This window comes from Crocuta crocuta, unplaced genomic scaffold (assembly GCF_008692635.1).
Source record: "Crocuta crocuta isolate KB4526 unplaced genomic scaffold, BGI_CrCroc_1.0 scaffold20, whole genome shotgun sequence".
NCBI lineage: Eukaryota > Metazoa > Chordata > Mammalia > Carnivora > Hyaenidae > Crocuta > Crocuta crocuta.
The window spans coordinates 1,898,051-1,914,628 of NW_027527932.1; the positions used below are offsets into that span (position 1 = coordinate 1,898,051).

General features: G+C 40.0%; 1 protein-coding gene across 3 annotated transcripts in view; it reads left to right on the top strand.

Annotated features, from left to right (window-relative positions):
- The window catches only part of PDE7A (phosphodiesterase 7A), a 109,729-nt gene that overhangs the window by 77,252 nt on the left and 15,899 nt on the right, over positions 1–16,578 (top strand). For all 3 annotated transcript variants that reach the window (XR_013332033.1, XM_077751797.1, XM_077751798.1), the window contains exons 4-7: positions 2,938–3,089; positions 5,039–5,102; positions 13,559–13,654; positions 15,626–15,726. Coding sequence is in view for 2 of the 3 variants with exons in the window: in XM_077751797.1 (XP_077607923.1) it covers positions 2,938–3,089; positions 5,039–5,102; positions 13,559–13,654; positions 15,626–15,726 (413 nt within the window). In the remaining variant the exon portion in view is untranslated. The remainder of the gene's footprint in view (positions 1–2,937; positions 3,090–5,038; positions 5,103–13,558; positions 13,655–15,625; positions 15,727–16,578) is intronic.

A 16,578-nucleotide genomic window follows, 5' to 3' on the forward strand; every position in this document is an offset into this window, starting at 1 on the left:
ATTTATTTATTTCTGAGAGAGAGAGAGAGAGAGAGACAACATGAACAGGGGAGGGTCAGAGAGAGAGGGAGATACAGAATCTGAAACAGGCTCCAGGCTCTGAGCTGGCAGCATAGAGCCCGACGCGGGGCTCGAACCCACGAACCGTGAGATCATGACCTGAGCCGAAGTCGGTCGCTTAACCGACTGAGCCACCCAGGAGCCCCATGATGCAGTTTAATTGCCAAGAATAAAACTGGTACCTTTTGTGTGTGATTTAAAATCAATCGAAAGGAATGCTCATGAAATCATGCTCATGACTTTGAACTCTTTTCCATACTGAATAGAATACATTCTGCAACATTTTCTAGAAGTGTTCTAAATGCTTTGGCTCAAATGCATTAATTGCATTTCTACTTAGTTTCTAAAGTTATATTTATAAAATGGGGCCGATAATCTTGTCATCTACACAGGATTGTCGTGATTACTAAATGGGATAGCTGATGTGAATGTGCTTTTGTAAAACTGTAAGGTGTCTTATCAAAACAGAGATGGTGATGCTAGTATATAATAATCTCATCTGCTCCCCATATATTCATACCATTCAATTCTGTCCCTTTCCACTTCACTCTTTTCTAAAAACAGGATTAAAAGGATCATATTAGACTTAAATTCTTGTACCTTAGCTTTTTTTCCTTCTGTGTTTCTTTTTATGCATGATTTGATTTATGTAAAGACAATTTTGAATAATGTTATACACAGAATTTTACACTCAGTAATTAATAAATACTGTAGAGATGTAATAAAAACTTATGTGTAACAGTGTGGACACAGGCTTTGTAAACAGTTCTGTGTTTTAAAATTCGGTTGTCCTATATTGGCTGTGTGACCATGGGCAGGTTACTTGATCCCTTGTAGAGTCAATGTTCTCGTGTGTAGAATGAATGATAATATTTATGTTTTTCATTGTTGAGGACTAAACGCCCTTTTGCAAAGCACGTTGGAACGTTGTTTTCACAGAACGCTTAGTCTACCCTCATTTCCTCAAACATGCTAATTCTAGTTCAGGCATAATCGTTTGATATTAATAGTCTTACCATTTTGGTTGTAGTCCTTTTAATGTAAGTTACTTTGATAAAGATCAGAAAATTAACTCCATAGTTGCTCTAAATACTTTCTGTTTTAGACTCACTGGAATGAAAAATGAGTACCTTATGAAAAATGTACATAACAGTGTACATTATTTTATTTCTGGCTATGTGAGTATGTGGGAACCTGAAAACATCAGATGTTTCAAAAATAGGATGCATGTGTTCATTATATTTTACACATACCTATTTGGTGCTATTATTAGGCTTTGGAGTAAAGAGATGAAAAAAAAGTCGTTCTTGGCTACATTGGAGGTTGTCCTTCATTAAAGGAGACAGATAAATAAGTGGTGATAATCCAGTACCAGAAGTAGTCCGATAGAGATCTGCACGGGGAGCCTGGAGAACCCAGAGGAAGCATCTCCCATGTCTCCTACATGGGGAGTGTGCGTGCAGGGGCTCACACGTACCTCCCAGGGAACGTGACACCTGAAACACGAAGCGTTTTCTTCCAGGCTAAGGAGATGGAGTTCATTTTAAGATGATGTGAAGCCAATGAATGCTTTTATTTAGAGCAACACCAATGGGTTGGGGATTTAGGATAACCACGTGGAAGCACGGTTGGAGAAGCAGTGGCATCATATCAATTTCATCATCTTCTACATTGCAACCAATTACTTAATACCTATTATGTATCCAGCTCATGGATGCATTCTCTCACTTAATTCAGCACCCTTTGAATTGGATATTATTGCCATTACTCTATAGATGTGAAAACACAGGGAAATAGAGGTCAACAGAGGAGTTAGGGACTGGACGCTCAGGGGAGAATATGTTTGCTCACCTGCCGTTCATCCTGGTGGTTTTAAGAAGAGAGGTGATAATTGTTGATCCTTAGTCTCCATTGTCATGTGTTCTATATTATGAGCATTTCACTGAATTTGGTTTGATTCTAGAGTTTAAAGATAACGTGTACCCTGGAAGATGTCTTTTAACCCAAGTCCGTTACTTCATCTGTTACTTAGGAAATTTAGGTTTGTTCTAACAGTAGAGGGAAAAAATGGCTCTTTTCTAGAGATTTTCATCTGACAGGATTTTTGTCTCTATTCTTTAGAATTCTTATAGAGTATGTTACATAATTTTCCAGTCCATCTCCTTTTCTCTGAAATAAAATTATCTTAATATATGAAATGATATCTCATTGGGATTTGAGATGTTGTAGTTGTGTAATTGTTAAATTCTCATATGTCACTTGGGACCAGGCTTCTCAGTATAGTATGAAGGGTAATTTGAAACTAGATTTTTCTCTTTCTGCTCCATAATGTGTATCCAGTATATTCAAGCAATAGAATGAGAGGTGACAATTCTTCAGAGTTAAGCAAAAACAAAATCCTCCTTAATCCAGCCACATTCCTCATTAACTTTCTAAGTCCTGTCAGAATTGACTGTTCATTCTTAGTTCCTTCAGCTCTTAGTTCCTTAGGTGAAAATACAAATGAAGTGCTCCTTCTCTCCTAGAAATGTGCTATAATGATTCATTTTTAAAAAATATTTGTATGTAGGGGCACCTGGGTGACTCAGTCAGTTAAGAGTCCGACTTCGGCTCAGGTCGTGATCTCACAGTCCGTGGGTTCGAGCCCCGCGTCGGGCTCTGTGCTGACAGCTCAGAGCCTGGAGCTGCTTCGGATTCTGTCTCCCTCTCTCTCTGCCCCTCCCCCGCTCGCCCTCTGTCTCTGTCTCTCAAAATAAAGACAAAAAATTTAAAAAAACAATAAAAATATTTGTATATAGCTAGAAAGGGGTATAACAAAGGTTGTGTGTTCGCAGTTTTGACTTGCTATACTCTCACCTTTTTCGTCTTTTATTTCAGCTCAATCTGAAATTGAAGTTTCTGTGTCTGCAAGGAATATCAGAAGGTTACTAAGTTTCCAGCGGTATCTTAGATCTTCTCGCTTTTTTCGTGGTACTACCGTTTCAAATTCTCTAAACATTTTAGATGATGATTATAATGGACAAGCCAAGGTGTGTATAACTGTTTCAAGAAAACATTAATTTTTGATAAGTTTCATGAAGCCCTTTTTTTCCCATATGGGATTGATTTATTAGAACCTGTTTTTGTATGCAAAACTCAGGGCCATTTTTCAGTTTTTCTTTTAGAGCACGTGTTCATTTTATAATCAGGTATAACAGAGCAAGGGAAATCTCTGAAGTAACTAAAAGTGAAAATATTTTTGTTTATTATAACATTAAGCAACAAGTAGATCAGTAGAACATTAAACTATAAGGTAACACAGAAGCTCAACTCTGGGAAGAGTATTGTGGCAATTCTGATCTAATCTGTATGCTCTGCATGAAGAATCTGTGGCCTAAGGGGTATCGAGGACTTGTTTGAGCCCACCCGCTGGTTAGCAGTGAGCCCAGCACAAGGCGTTAGGTCTCATAACTTACAGTCAGATGATTTTTTATAGTGTCTTGTGTCACTGAGATATTTTGAAGATTTATACATTTTCTAATTAAACCCAGTGATTGTGAGCATTATTTATATGGTTGAAAAGAAATGTCTTAATGAACGTGGAGCTCAGATGAGCTTGTTTTTGACCAAATGAGAGTTTTTAATGATCTTATGTTTCTGATATTTTTAAAATTATTTTTTACTTAGTATTTATAGGCCAGATTTTGTAAGTGTGTGTACATGGGGCTAAGGTACCGTCTTTAAAATTACATTAAAGTGAAAAAAAATTACTTTCCTGTTTGATGAAAGAAATCTATAGAAAAGTATTCATGCTTTCTTTAAATTATAAAAAGTTTACAAGTCTTCTTTTTAAAATGAGAATATTGGGGCACCTGGGTGGCTCAGTCAGTTAAACGTCTGACTTCGGCTCAGGTCATGATCTCGTGGTTTGTGAGTTCAAGCCTTGCATTGGGCTCTCTGCTGATAGCCCAGTCTTCTTCAGATTCTGTGTCTCCCTCTCTCTCTGCCCTCCCCTGCTCACACTCTGTCTCTCTCTCAAAAATAAACATTAAAAATTTTTTTTAAATAAATAAATAAAATGAGACTATTGTTCTGTGTATGAGTGGTTGTTAGTACTATCATAAATAATCTCTATTAGTAAAAGTATTTATGTTAATTTATTGATAAATGTATACAATAGTGAACTTTCCACAAAAGTTTCACGTTACAATACATGGTGTAAAAATATTATCAGTTTGGCTCAGTTATTGTGAGATTTATTTGCTCAACTGAAATACACATCAACTTAAGTGTATTAAATGTAATAAATGCTGTTGATTATTGTATAATGATATTTAAAGAATATAAATAAATACCTGTAAGTTGAGAGTGTTTTTTTAAGAAAATGAATAACAAATAACTTAAGCAGGATGAAGTATAGATTCAAGTGCTTAGGTTCCAGAATTAGACAACCTGATTTAATTACTATCCCAGCTTTGTTACTTTCTAGTTGAGCAAGTTAGTTACGTTTAGCCCGTTCTCCCATCTATGAATGAGGGTTGAAGACAATGCCTACTTCATAGTCTTGGTATGAATAGTAAGAGTAAGCAAAGCACTTTCAACATTACCTGGAATATAGTTAAGTACTCAGCTATTATAAATTATTTTTAAAATCTAGTTTCTAGACCATGCAGTGTATGAACCATGCATGGTTCATGGTGTTAAATTATATTAGAATTCTTGAACAGTTCATGGGAGTATAGGAATGAATTGAAAGAAGCAACATTACCTATACATTCATTAACTGGAAAACAAAATAACATTTTGTTTTCTAAATGGAGATTACCCTTTGGACACTTTTGGAGCCAATTGGAAAGGTCATGATTGAAAGGAGAATGATACTTTGCATTTCTTAAAGTAAATCACTTTGCATTTTCACTAATTTCACTATGGACTTTCTATAAAAGACAGACTGTTATTGAACTTAAATTACAGTAGGAATGTTTGGTTTTCTTTTCAGTGTATGCTGGAAAAAGTTGGAAATTGGAATTTTGATATCTTTCTATTTGATAGACTAACAAATGGTAAGTGAAGAATTTGACTTACTCAAATTAATGTGCACCCTAGATCGCTGCGTTGACGGTACAGTCACGCGGGAGGCTATGGCTCTCGCTTACGTAGGTCACGAGCCCTCTGCTGCCCACAGAACATCGTTTTGTCCTTTCTTTAGGGACTGATCTATAAGCTCAGAGAATCACTTTCCCAGTTCTGTTTTTTCATTACTCTTAGTTAGCATTAATCAAAAGTTAACCACCATCATCATCACTTGGCCGTCCGTCCCTAAGTAACGCTACTATTACAGATAACCCAAAGTGAAATTGTTACCTCATTATTTTATTTTTCTCTTTNATTCTGTTTTTTCATTACTCTTAGTTAGCATTAATCAAAAGTTACCATCATCATCATCACTTGGCCATCCGTCCCTAAGTAACGCTACTATTACAGATAACCCAAAGTGAAATTGTTACCTCATTATTTTATTTTTCTCTTTTGGTTTCTTTTGGATTGTGGTGATTTACACTGACATCTTCTGATACTGTGTTCCAGCTTTAATAGCCACAGATATGTGGTAGATGAATGACATGATGGAGATATCCTTTCTCTTAAATTTATGGCTCTTAGGCTTTTCTTTCTCTGTGCACTTGAGAGATGTGACGTGACATGATGTGACATGATCATGGTTCCCTGTGACCCTGCTTCTTCATGGTTGGATGGAGATGAGCTTCTGGCTTCTTTAGGAGAATGTACACAGCACGAGTGGTTTGAAAACACCATTTGATTCTAATCTGTTCACCCCTTCCTGTGTTTTGTTTGGTTTCAGGGGTAAAGGTCTTGCATCGTTATTCTCTTTGGGAACAGGAAAAGGATTCCCTTTGGGAATCATTTTTATCTAAAGAAAAATTTTTGACATAAAAATGGTACATGTAGTTCAACTAGACCTTACTTGTCTAAATATCTTTTTAGTAAGTAAAACAGGGGGCTCCTGGGTAGCTCAGTTGGTTAAGCATCTGACTTGATTTCTGTTCAGGTCGTGATCTCACAGTTTGTGAGACTGAGCCCCGCATCAGGCTCTGTGCTGACGGTGTGGCGTCTACTTGGGATTCTTTCCCCTTCTCGCTTCCCTTCCTGCACATGCATGCTCTCGCTCTCGCTCTCGCTCTCGCTCTGTCTCGGTCTCGGTCTCGGTCTCGGTCTCTCTCTCTCTCAAAGTAAGTACATAAACCTTAAAAAATAAGTGAAGCAGATTGGAAAGTATGCTAAGAGGAAGCCACTTCTGAGTGTTTAGAATGAAGGGGGCCGCCTGGGTGGCTCAGTTGATTGAGCATCCAAGTCTTGATTCCAGCTCAGGTCATGATCCCAGGGTTGTGGGATTGAGCCCTGCATGGGCTCCGCTCTGAGCATGGAACCTTCCTGAGATTCTTTCTCTCCCTCTGTCCCTCCTCTCCCCTGCTCATGCTCTCTCTCTTGCTCGCTTGCTCTCAAAAAATATTTACAATGAAGTAAATATGTAGTTCACTGCTGTGCACTTTGAAATTACCTTTTTGTTTTCTTTTTTTTCTTTGGAATGAAGCTCCTTTCATAAGAAAGCTAAATATGGGAAATGGAGAAGCAGATACAACTTAATTCATCTTGAGAATCAATGTGGGTCTAGCTTTTTCGTATTACTACATAATTCCCTGTAAGCTGTGTGGCCATGTAAAGTGAAAATAGTTTTGGAATCACCTTCTATTTGTCTGTACCCTGTTGACAGAAAGTAAATGGGACTGATCCTAGGCAGAACTGAAAGACAGTGAACTGTTTTCATCAGCACAGCCCCCTCCCACTTCCCTGATGTTTTTTTGTTTTGTTTTGTTTTGTTTTCCTTTTCTCTTTTTCTTCCACCTCTCCTTCGCCCTGGACTGACTGTTCTGCGCCTCTCTCTGACCTGACTTTGGCATGTCCACACGGAAAATGCTCTAGTATCATTTACACAGTTGTCTTTCCCTTCAGCCTTCCTTTTTTTTTTTTTTTAATGTCTTTATTTATTTCTGAGAGAGAGAAGGACAGTGTGAGCAGGGGAGGGTCAGAGAGAGAGGGAGTCACAGACTGAAACAGGCTCCAGGCTCCGAGCTGGCAGTCAGCACAGAGCCCGACGCGGGGCTCGAACCCATGAACCGTGAGGTCATGACCTGAGCCGAAGTCGGACGCTTAACCGACTGAGCCCCCAGGCGCCCCAGCCTTCCCTTTTTAAAACATGTAGATAGTAAAGTATCAGGTGACTCATCTTCTAGAACTGGGAAATCCGTTTTATCTAACTTAATGTGAATATTACTTAGTTGTTATCCCAAGATACATGGAGGTGAAACACGCCGCCCTTCGCACCTTCCACGTGTCGCCCGTCGATAAACTCTCATAGCTCCTCACCTGTTAATCAATCTGCTGGGACACTTTCACTCCCTGAAATAGCTGATTGTCCTCTAACTTCCATTTTTAAACAGCACATATCCTGGTAGTCAGGGGTCTTGCTGGTGAAAGTACAGGGTGGGGGGTGGGCAGAATAGCCACTGTTTATGTTAGTTAATTTAGCACTTCGCATTCATGTTAATCACCTCATTACTTTTTGTGAAGATGAGCACGAATGGTTTCTTCTTAGGTTTGGTTGTTAGGAGGTAGCTACACACCTGTGATTTTACAGATGGTGATACACATGTTCATTTAACTATAGCCACCTAAAAGTTACAGGAATTCTATACATGAGCAAATGGGCAGAAGAAAATTTTTTTAATTTTTATTATTTGATTAGAAGTGCTTTCCTTTTAAAACTGCTTAACCAGAAATGAATTCTGGATAACATGTGTATATGGCATCCAAGTGTATAGTTTTCCTTTCTTGCTTATTGATCCAGTGCTTTCTGAATTCCTTACTCTGGTAATTCACCAGATAACATAGTAGGGGGGAGGGCAGGGAAGAGGTAAACTCAGTGATTCCCACCAAGACAAAGGGTCCCAGCTTGTCCACTGCAAGGGGGAAAACTACATATCATCCGGTATAATATATTTGACATTCCTTTTATAGGAATGAGAGGTTATGTGTAAAACAGCAAGATAGGGTTTGTCACCCCTGAGCTCCACCTGGCGTGTGAGGACCCTCGCTGCCAGGTCTGTGTCCTGGCGGCAGCCTTGTCCTCCTAGCTGCCGTCTGTAAGGACCCGTACCTACACCCTGAGCGGTTCTGTCACTGGATACATTTTTATGAAGGTAGCTCTTCTGTAAGCACAATTTTGTTTTCCAAGAAAGTGCACCATTTTTATATAAAATAAGTTCTTCTATGCAAGAAGAATGGGTAAGCGCTACTTGTTTTGAAATGTTTCATTGACTTGTTTTCTTATTTACTGGTATTAAAATAGTCTATTGTTATCTTAAAAACTAGAAACAAGAAACAATATTACATGCAGTTTTCCAATTAGATATGGGTAGTACACTTTGATAGACTGTTTTCTTTCCGATTCCTTTAAAGTTCTTGGTGGAAGACATTACATGTATTGCAGATTGCCTGAATTCCAGAAGATATTTTGCCATTAGATTGCAGCTTTCTGAATACTTATCCAAGACCTAGAAATTGGTAATTTGTTTCATTAGGTTTGGAAAACAGGTTTGGGAGAATGCTGTGATAACCTAAACACACAGAATGAATAGACATTGTTTTTTATTACTGAGATACAATTGAGTCTCAGATGTACAACATAAAGATTTGACACTTATATACATTACAAAAGATCATCACAGAACTAGTTACCATCCATCACCATAAAAAGTTATTATTATTGCCTATATTCCCTATGCTGTACTTTATTACATCTCTGTAACATATTTATTTTATAACTGGAATTTTGTACCTCTTAATCCCCTTCACCTGTTTCGCCCATTCCTCCACCTTCTTGGCAATCACGTTCTCTGTATCTGTAAGTCTGTTTGTTGTTTTGTTTGTTCATTTGTTTTTTAGATTCCAGGTATAAGAGAAATCATATGGTATTGGTCTTTATTTGTCTGAATTATTTTACTTAGCATAATACTCTCTAGATCCATCCGTGTTATCACAAATGGCTGAGTAATGTTCTATTACAGTAATATTCCATTGTGCTTTCAGCTCTCACATTAGGTCTTGAGTCCATATACTTTGTTTATTTTTGCACATGGTGTAGGAAAGTAGTCAAGTTTTATTTCTTTCATTCCTTTCATTTCCACTACCCTGAATTCCAGATCACTGACCTGTGCTTCTGCATCATCTAATCTGCTGTTGATTCTCACTACTGTGTTTTTCATTTTAGTAAATGTATTCTTCAGCTCTGATACATTCTTTTTTATATTTTCTATCTCTGTTGAAGTTCTCACTGAGTTTATCTAATCTTCTCTCAAGTCTGGAGAGCATCTTTACGACCATTACTTTGGTAACTCTTCATAAGGTAGATTGCTTATTTCCATTTCATTTAGTTCTTTTTTTTTTTTTTAAGCTCCGTCTTGTTCTTTCATTTGAAACATGCTCCTCTGTCTCCTCCTTTCCCCGCCTATTTTTGTTTGTATATATTAGGCAGATCAGCTGTGCCTCTTGGTCTTGAACATGTAGCCTTATGTAGAGGCGTCCTGTGGGGCCCAGAAGCCTCCCCCCCNCTGTGGCTGGACCACAGCTTCTGTGGGTGCACTGTTAGGCAGGCCTGCGATCCCCACCAGGTTGGAAGCCGGGCCCAGCCGAGGTGACTCAGTATGGTGGGACAGTAGCCACTTCAGGGAGACACGCGCTGGTCCCCGCCGGGGCTGCGTGCTGCGTACACAGGGAGACGGGCGCTGGGGGCTGCTTTGGAAGGGTCCCCACCAGGGTGGGAAGGTTGGGTTGAACAGGCCCACAAGGGGCATCTGGTCAGGGTAAGCAGCGCCGGCAAGGTGGATGGATGTGTCAGAACTGGTGGCCGCCAGCATCCGGCCAGTTAGGCAGAAGGAAGGCAAGGAAAATGTGCCATTCAGTGCTTCCTTCCTGGAGAAAGTTCCTGCATCCCTGACTCTACTGCACAAGCCCTACAATTGAGTCAGTGAATCTCCTTCAGTTATGGCCAAGGTGCTCTTTAGATTATTGCCTCTGTGCTGGTCTCAGGCAAGTGAGTTTGTGTGCAGGCCCTTGAGGAGTGGAATCCCGGCTTCCCACAGCCCTCCAGCTCTCCTGGACTCAAGCTTCCCTGATTCTCCAGGCTTCTAGACAGACCTAAGCTGTGCCGATTTCCAAAGCCAGTTGTAACGGAGGCTTTTCTTCCTGGCGCAGATCCCCAGGGCTGGGGGTGCGCTGTGGGGCTTGACCCCTTCACTTCCCAGGGAGGCTCTTTATTCCTGTGACGTTTCTCGTGCTTGTGGGTCGCCGAGCTGGCCGTGTGGGCCCTCACCAGACCACGCCTCTGCTTTTTCTGCCTTTCTTGATGAGGCTTTTTCTTTACATCTTCAGCTGTGGAAGAGCCGTTCTGCTAGTCCTCAGGTCATTCTCAGTGAGTTACTCCTTGTGGACTTGCGCTTTGGGCCTGTTCCTTGCAGGGCAAGAGCTCAGGACCCTCCTCCATTTTCAGCACTTCTCACCCATTTTCTTTAGATTGAGGTATAATTGACATATTATATTAGCTTTAGGTGTACAGAGTGAGGATTTAATACATGTATGTGTTTAAAACAAGCACAAAAAGTCTGTTTAACATCCATCACTATACATAGTTACATTTTTTTCTTGTGGTGAGAACTTTTAAGATCTATTCTCTCATCAGCTTTCAAATATGTAATACGGTATTATTAATTATAGTCACCATGCTGTACATTACATCCCCCAGACTTAATTTATAATTAGAAATTTGTACCTTTTGAGTCCTTTCACTCATTTTGTCAACACCCCCCAACCCCTACTTTTGACGATCACCAGTTTGTTCTCTGGATCTGTGAGCTTGGTTTTTTTGTTTAAGAGTCTGCATAAAAGTTAGGCCATGGCATTTATCTTTCTCCCTCTGACTTATTTCGCTTAGCATAATGCCCTCAAAATTCATCCATGTAGTTGTAAATGGCAAGATTTCCTTCATTGTTATGGCAGAATAATATTCCATTGTATGTACCACACCCTCTTTATCTATTCATCTGTCTCTAGCCACTTAGGTTGCTTGAATTGCAAACAATGCTGCACTGAGCAGAGGAATCCGTATATCTTTTTGACTTAGTGTTTCCTCTTCTTTGGGTAAATACCCAGAGATGGAATTGCTCTTTTTAAAATTTTTTTTAAAAAATTAAAAAATTCTTTCCATTCTGTTTTCTATAGTGGCTGCATCAATTTACATTCCCACCAACAGTGCATTTTTCTTCACATCCTCACCAACACTTGCTATATTTTGTCTTCTTGATGATAACCATTCTGACAGGTGTAGGGTGGTATCTCATTATGGTTTTGATTTGTATTTCCCTGATGGTTAGTGATGTTGAGCATCTTTTCATCTGCCTCTTGGACATCTGTGTGTCTTCTTCGGAAAAATGTCTACTCATATCCTCTGCCTATATTTTAGCTGGGTTGTTTGTTTGAACTTACATTGTGAAATGTCTATGTATATAACCAAGGAAAAGTGGGTTACAGCAATAATAACAGAAAAACAGTTCACTTCTTAACAAATGGTTTTAAACCAGATGGCCTTCTGTTTGTATCAATAGAGTGTTATCAGGATTCAAATACATTTTAACATTTAATTTTTTTTAATTTTACTTTATTTTATTTATAATAGTTTATTGTCAAGTTGGTTTCCATATAACACCCAGTGNGTCCCTCTGGTCCAATGTGTCATTCAAGTCCATTGTGTCTTTAGTGATTTTCTGTCTGGTCGCTCTAGCCATTGCTATAAGTGGAGTATTAAAGTCCCTTGCTATTAGCACATTCTTAATCATAAGAGTGTTTCTGTTTGTGATTAATTGTTTTAAATATTTAGGTGCTCCCATATTCGGTGCGTAGACATTTATAATTGTTAGTTCTTCCTGATGGATAGACCCTGTAATTATTATATAATGCCCTTCTTCATCCCTTGTTATTGTCTTTACTTTAAAGTCTAGTTTGTCTCATGTAAGTATAGCTACTCCAGCTTTCTTTTGACTTCCAGTAGCATGATAGATATTTCTCCATCCCCTTACTTTCAATTTGAAGGTGTCCTCCAGTGTAAAATGAGTTTCTTTTAGACAGCAAATATATGGATTTTGTTTTTTTATCCATGTTGCTGCTCTGTGTCTTTTGACTGGAGCATTCAGCCCATTTACATTCCATGTTATTATCGAAAAATGTGGGTTTAGAGTCATTGTGTCCTTTGTGGGATTCATGCTTGTGGTGGTGTCTCTAGCATCTTGCGTTCCCTACAACATTTCCCTCAGAGAGTCTCCCTCAGGATTTCTTGTAGGGCTGGTTTAGTGATGATGAATTCTTTCAATTTTTGTTTATTTGGAAAGCCTTTTATCTCTCCTTCTATTCTGAGTGACAGGCTTGCTGGATAGAGGATTCTTGGCAGCATATTTTTTCTGTTCATCACATTGCAGATTTCCTGCCATTCCTTTCTGGCCTGCCATGTTTCAGTAGATAGGTCTCCCTTTGTATGTTAGGGCCCTTTTCTCCCTAGCTGCTTTCACAGTTCTCTCTTTGTCCTTGTATGTTGCCAGTTTCGCTGGGACACACCCAGCTCTGGCTCAGGTCAGGGCCTCGTGGCTCATGGGGCAAGCCGCACCTCAGGGCTGCGGCTGTCATCGCGGAGCTGGCTTTGAACCCCTGCCCCTCGGTGTGCAATCTGCGTGCGCGTGCACACGGGCGTGCACGCTGCCTCTCTCAAAAGTGAATAAAGATTAAAAAGAGAGAGAACCATTTCACTAGAAAACCATACTGAGATTGCTGTGTAATTGTTGGCTGTGAACTTCGAGTGACAGGATAGAGTTCTGCCTCGTCTGTGCCCACTGCCCCTCCAGCTACTCCGATTTCCTGCTGCGGCGTAGGGTAGGCGAGTGGTTGTCTCGCGGGTATTGATCCCTCCTCCTGGCTCTGTACCTGGAAGAGCAAACACAGCCTCCACTGAACAAGGTGCAGCTACCACCGTTGACTTTGACTGGACATCCTCATACAGCTGAAGTGATGTGGTAGAGGGGTGTCTAGCTGGAGCTTGCTGTACAGTTTTCTAGTGATTCTAAATATTTTGGTTTCTTTCAAAAAACTCATCTATTTGAAAATGCTTATCTTTCTGTTACCTTATTGTAGGAAAATGAAACAAAGCCATTTCTCCCCTTAGAATGGAAAAGAGATGTGAGATTTAGAGTTCACAGCTGGTAAATTAGAGTTCACAGCTGGTAAATAAAAGCATGTACATTTTAGATCTCCGTGTTTTATATTCAAAACCCATATTTGGAAGCACAGTGAAATTATGCTAGGTTATTATTTCTTACTAATATCTTTTCTTCTTTCATTTTAGGAAATAGTCTAGTAAGTTTAACCTTTCATTTATTTAGTCTTCATGGATTAATTGAGTACTTCCATTTAGATATGATGAAGCTTCGTAGATTTTTAGGTAAGTGATTGTAACCCATTTAACAGTACACATTTGAACAAATATCTGCTTCAGTTTTCACCAGTTTTATCAGTGAGCTCTTGCTCTAAAACAGACTACCTCAAATTTAGTGGCTTGGAATGACACACACTTATTTAGCTCCTGGGCCTCTGGGGCTGCTGAATGCTGCTTGTAGTCTAGCTGAGCTCAGTTACGTACCCGCACTTGACAGCACACAGCTGCTCTGTGGGCCTGGGCTGGGGCCTCAGCTCTGCATGGTCTCCCATTACATTCAAATGGGAGGCAGAGGGAGTTGGCACCTTAATAAATTCACATTAAAAACAAAAAAATGAAGGAAATCTATTTTACGATGAACCGAGCTTGTTCAGAGAGTGACGGGCAGTCTCCAGGAGAGCCCTGGTGCGCCCTGCGTCGCTCCCAGCGCGTGCTGTCGGCCAAAGCAAGTGTGACAGGGCTGAATGACCCCTGTTGGCCAGGAAGCTTTGAGGTTCGAAGCCACGGTGAAGGGCATGGCGAAGAAGTGGGACACTTTTACAGTCAGTCTCTTAGGTTGACCACAGCTTTGTCACAAAGGTGACACAATTTCTGTCCTTTTTCAAAACTTTGAAGGCTCAGACTTTAAAAGATAAGGCGCATTGCACTTAGGCATTCTCTTTTCCTGATCCCAGAAATCTCTTTAAAGTAAACTTTAAATATTATTTTTAATATGTTTAAATGTGCAGGGTGATACTTGTTTAAGACCACTCTGCTAAGAAAAAAGTTGAAGTTTTTACTAAATAAATGTTAGAAGAAAATCAGCATGAGGATTATTTACTTTTTTTAAAGAAGAAAGTAATATTTTCTTTACTCTTAAATGCTGAATTAAGATAATTTTATTACCTAGGACTTTTGAGAAACTTCATGCATATTTATTTCTAATTTGTATGCCTGTAATACTCCACTAATTGTGTAAATTATAAAACATATATGAAAATAGATATTAAGGAGTAAATAGAAGGCTATTTGAAAAGGTGGATTAAAATAAAAACAGAGTTAATGCTCCCTCCTTCTCACCTGTGAGTCGTGGCTCACCACTGTGGGACTGGCTCACTTTACTGGTGACCAGAAAATTACAGTGTTACACTCTTGGGGCTGCTGCAGGCCTGATGGCAGCAGGGATAATCCCCTAACCCTCGTCTCCTCGTCACAGAGCCTAACAGACACGGAGCACATGGTCCGTGGGTTAAGAGGAGGTCCATCCCTACATATGAGAACTAATTCCAGATCTGAGACGTACCTCACTGATGATGCACCCATAGGATCATCTTCATCTACCCCAATAACTGTAATATTTTAGTTTCATAAAGATTTTTGATTATTGATAAATTTCTAGAATCTAATACAGTGCTTGGCACAATAAGTGTTTGTTGAATGAATTGTAATGTCTTAATGAAATCGAGAAACCCTATTTAAATTACATTTTAAAGAGGGGAGTTTGGCACAATGATAGACTCACATTTTAAAAGAGAAAAAGAGGGGCACCTGGTGGCTCAGTCAGTTAAGTGTCTGACTTTGGCTCAAGTCATGGTCTCATGGCTCATGGGTTTGAGCCCCGCATCGGGACTATGACAGCTCATGGCCTGGAGCCTGTTTCAGATTCTGTGTGTCACCCTCTCTCTCTGCCCCTGCCCTGCTAGCACTCTGTCTCTCTCAAAAATAAATAAACCTTAAAATTATGTTTTTTTTTAATAAAAGAAAAATAAAATATTGTCTTGACATGAAAACCTGATGATTTCAAACAAGTTAGCAGTCACAATGGTATTGATTCTTTGGGCATACATATGGGTTCTGAGGTGACTGTCATCTGAATCTGAATAATTAGCTGATGCCGCATGAAAATGGTCAGGGAAAACTCATAATTATCACAATTCTTGTACTTTGCACAGGCTCCCCACGTACAATTAAATTTGAGATCTTTTTTCTTTGGTGCAGTTATGATTCAAGAAGATTACCACAGTCAGAACCCTTACCACAATGCGGTCCATGCTGCAGATGTCACTCAGGCCATGCACTGTTACTTAAAAGAACCTAAGGTAAGATGCTGACATTTACAGAGGGTGAGAATCCTAAGAAAATTCCTTTGACTTACTTTCAAATCCTTTACCTTAAATGAGTGATTTGACTCAAAATCAGAGGCTTCCTTCACAAAACGAGACCTGTCTGGCTCACGTTTCCCGTCGTGGTTACAGTCGTATGTGCAGCAGCTGTAGAACCGGGCGGTTGTTGAGAGAGAAGCCAGAAAGTCCAGGCGAGGTCCTGATCCCGAGCAACTCCCGGCTCTGTGTGAAGACACTTCACTTCCACGGAGCTCCTGTGAGCTCCTGAGGGCTGGACAGCATGAGTCCAGGACCGTGAGTGAAGGGGGAGCTGCAGAAGGGAAGCAGGAGACTTTCCGACACCCGTCAGAAGCTCTTTCACTTCGGTGCACCGTGAAAGAGCCTCGTGGCCTGAGCCAGGCAAGGAGCCTTGGGGAGAGAGAGAGGTGAACGGTCTGTAAGATCTCTTGGGAGTTAGAGTGTCTGGGCTATGAAATAGGGGGAAGAGTCAATGAAGGCTGTGTGGGGGCAGCTTAGTAGAGTGTGGAATTCTGTGAGAGAAATAATGTAGAAAAGGGAGCAAGTTTTGGAGGTAAGGCTGGTAGATGATGCGCTCCACTCTGGATATGTAGAATTAAATGTACTTGCATGGTATCCAAACGGAGATGTTGAATAGAGAGTTGGATAAAAGAGTCTGGCCAGAGAAAATCTGTTGGAGATCTAGATGTGGGAATCATCCACTGTAGATGATAATGGAAAGCTGTGTTTGTCCATGGATGTTTCTTACCCCTGAGGGTCCAGAAATTACATTTGCTTACCCTCAGCTTTGTTTCTAAACTCTTCTCCCTC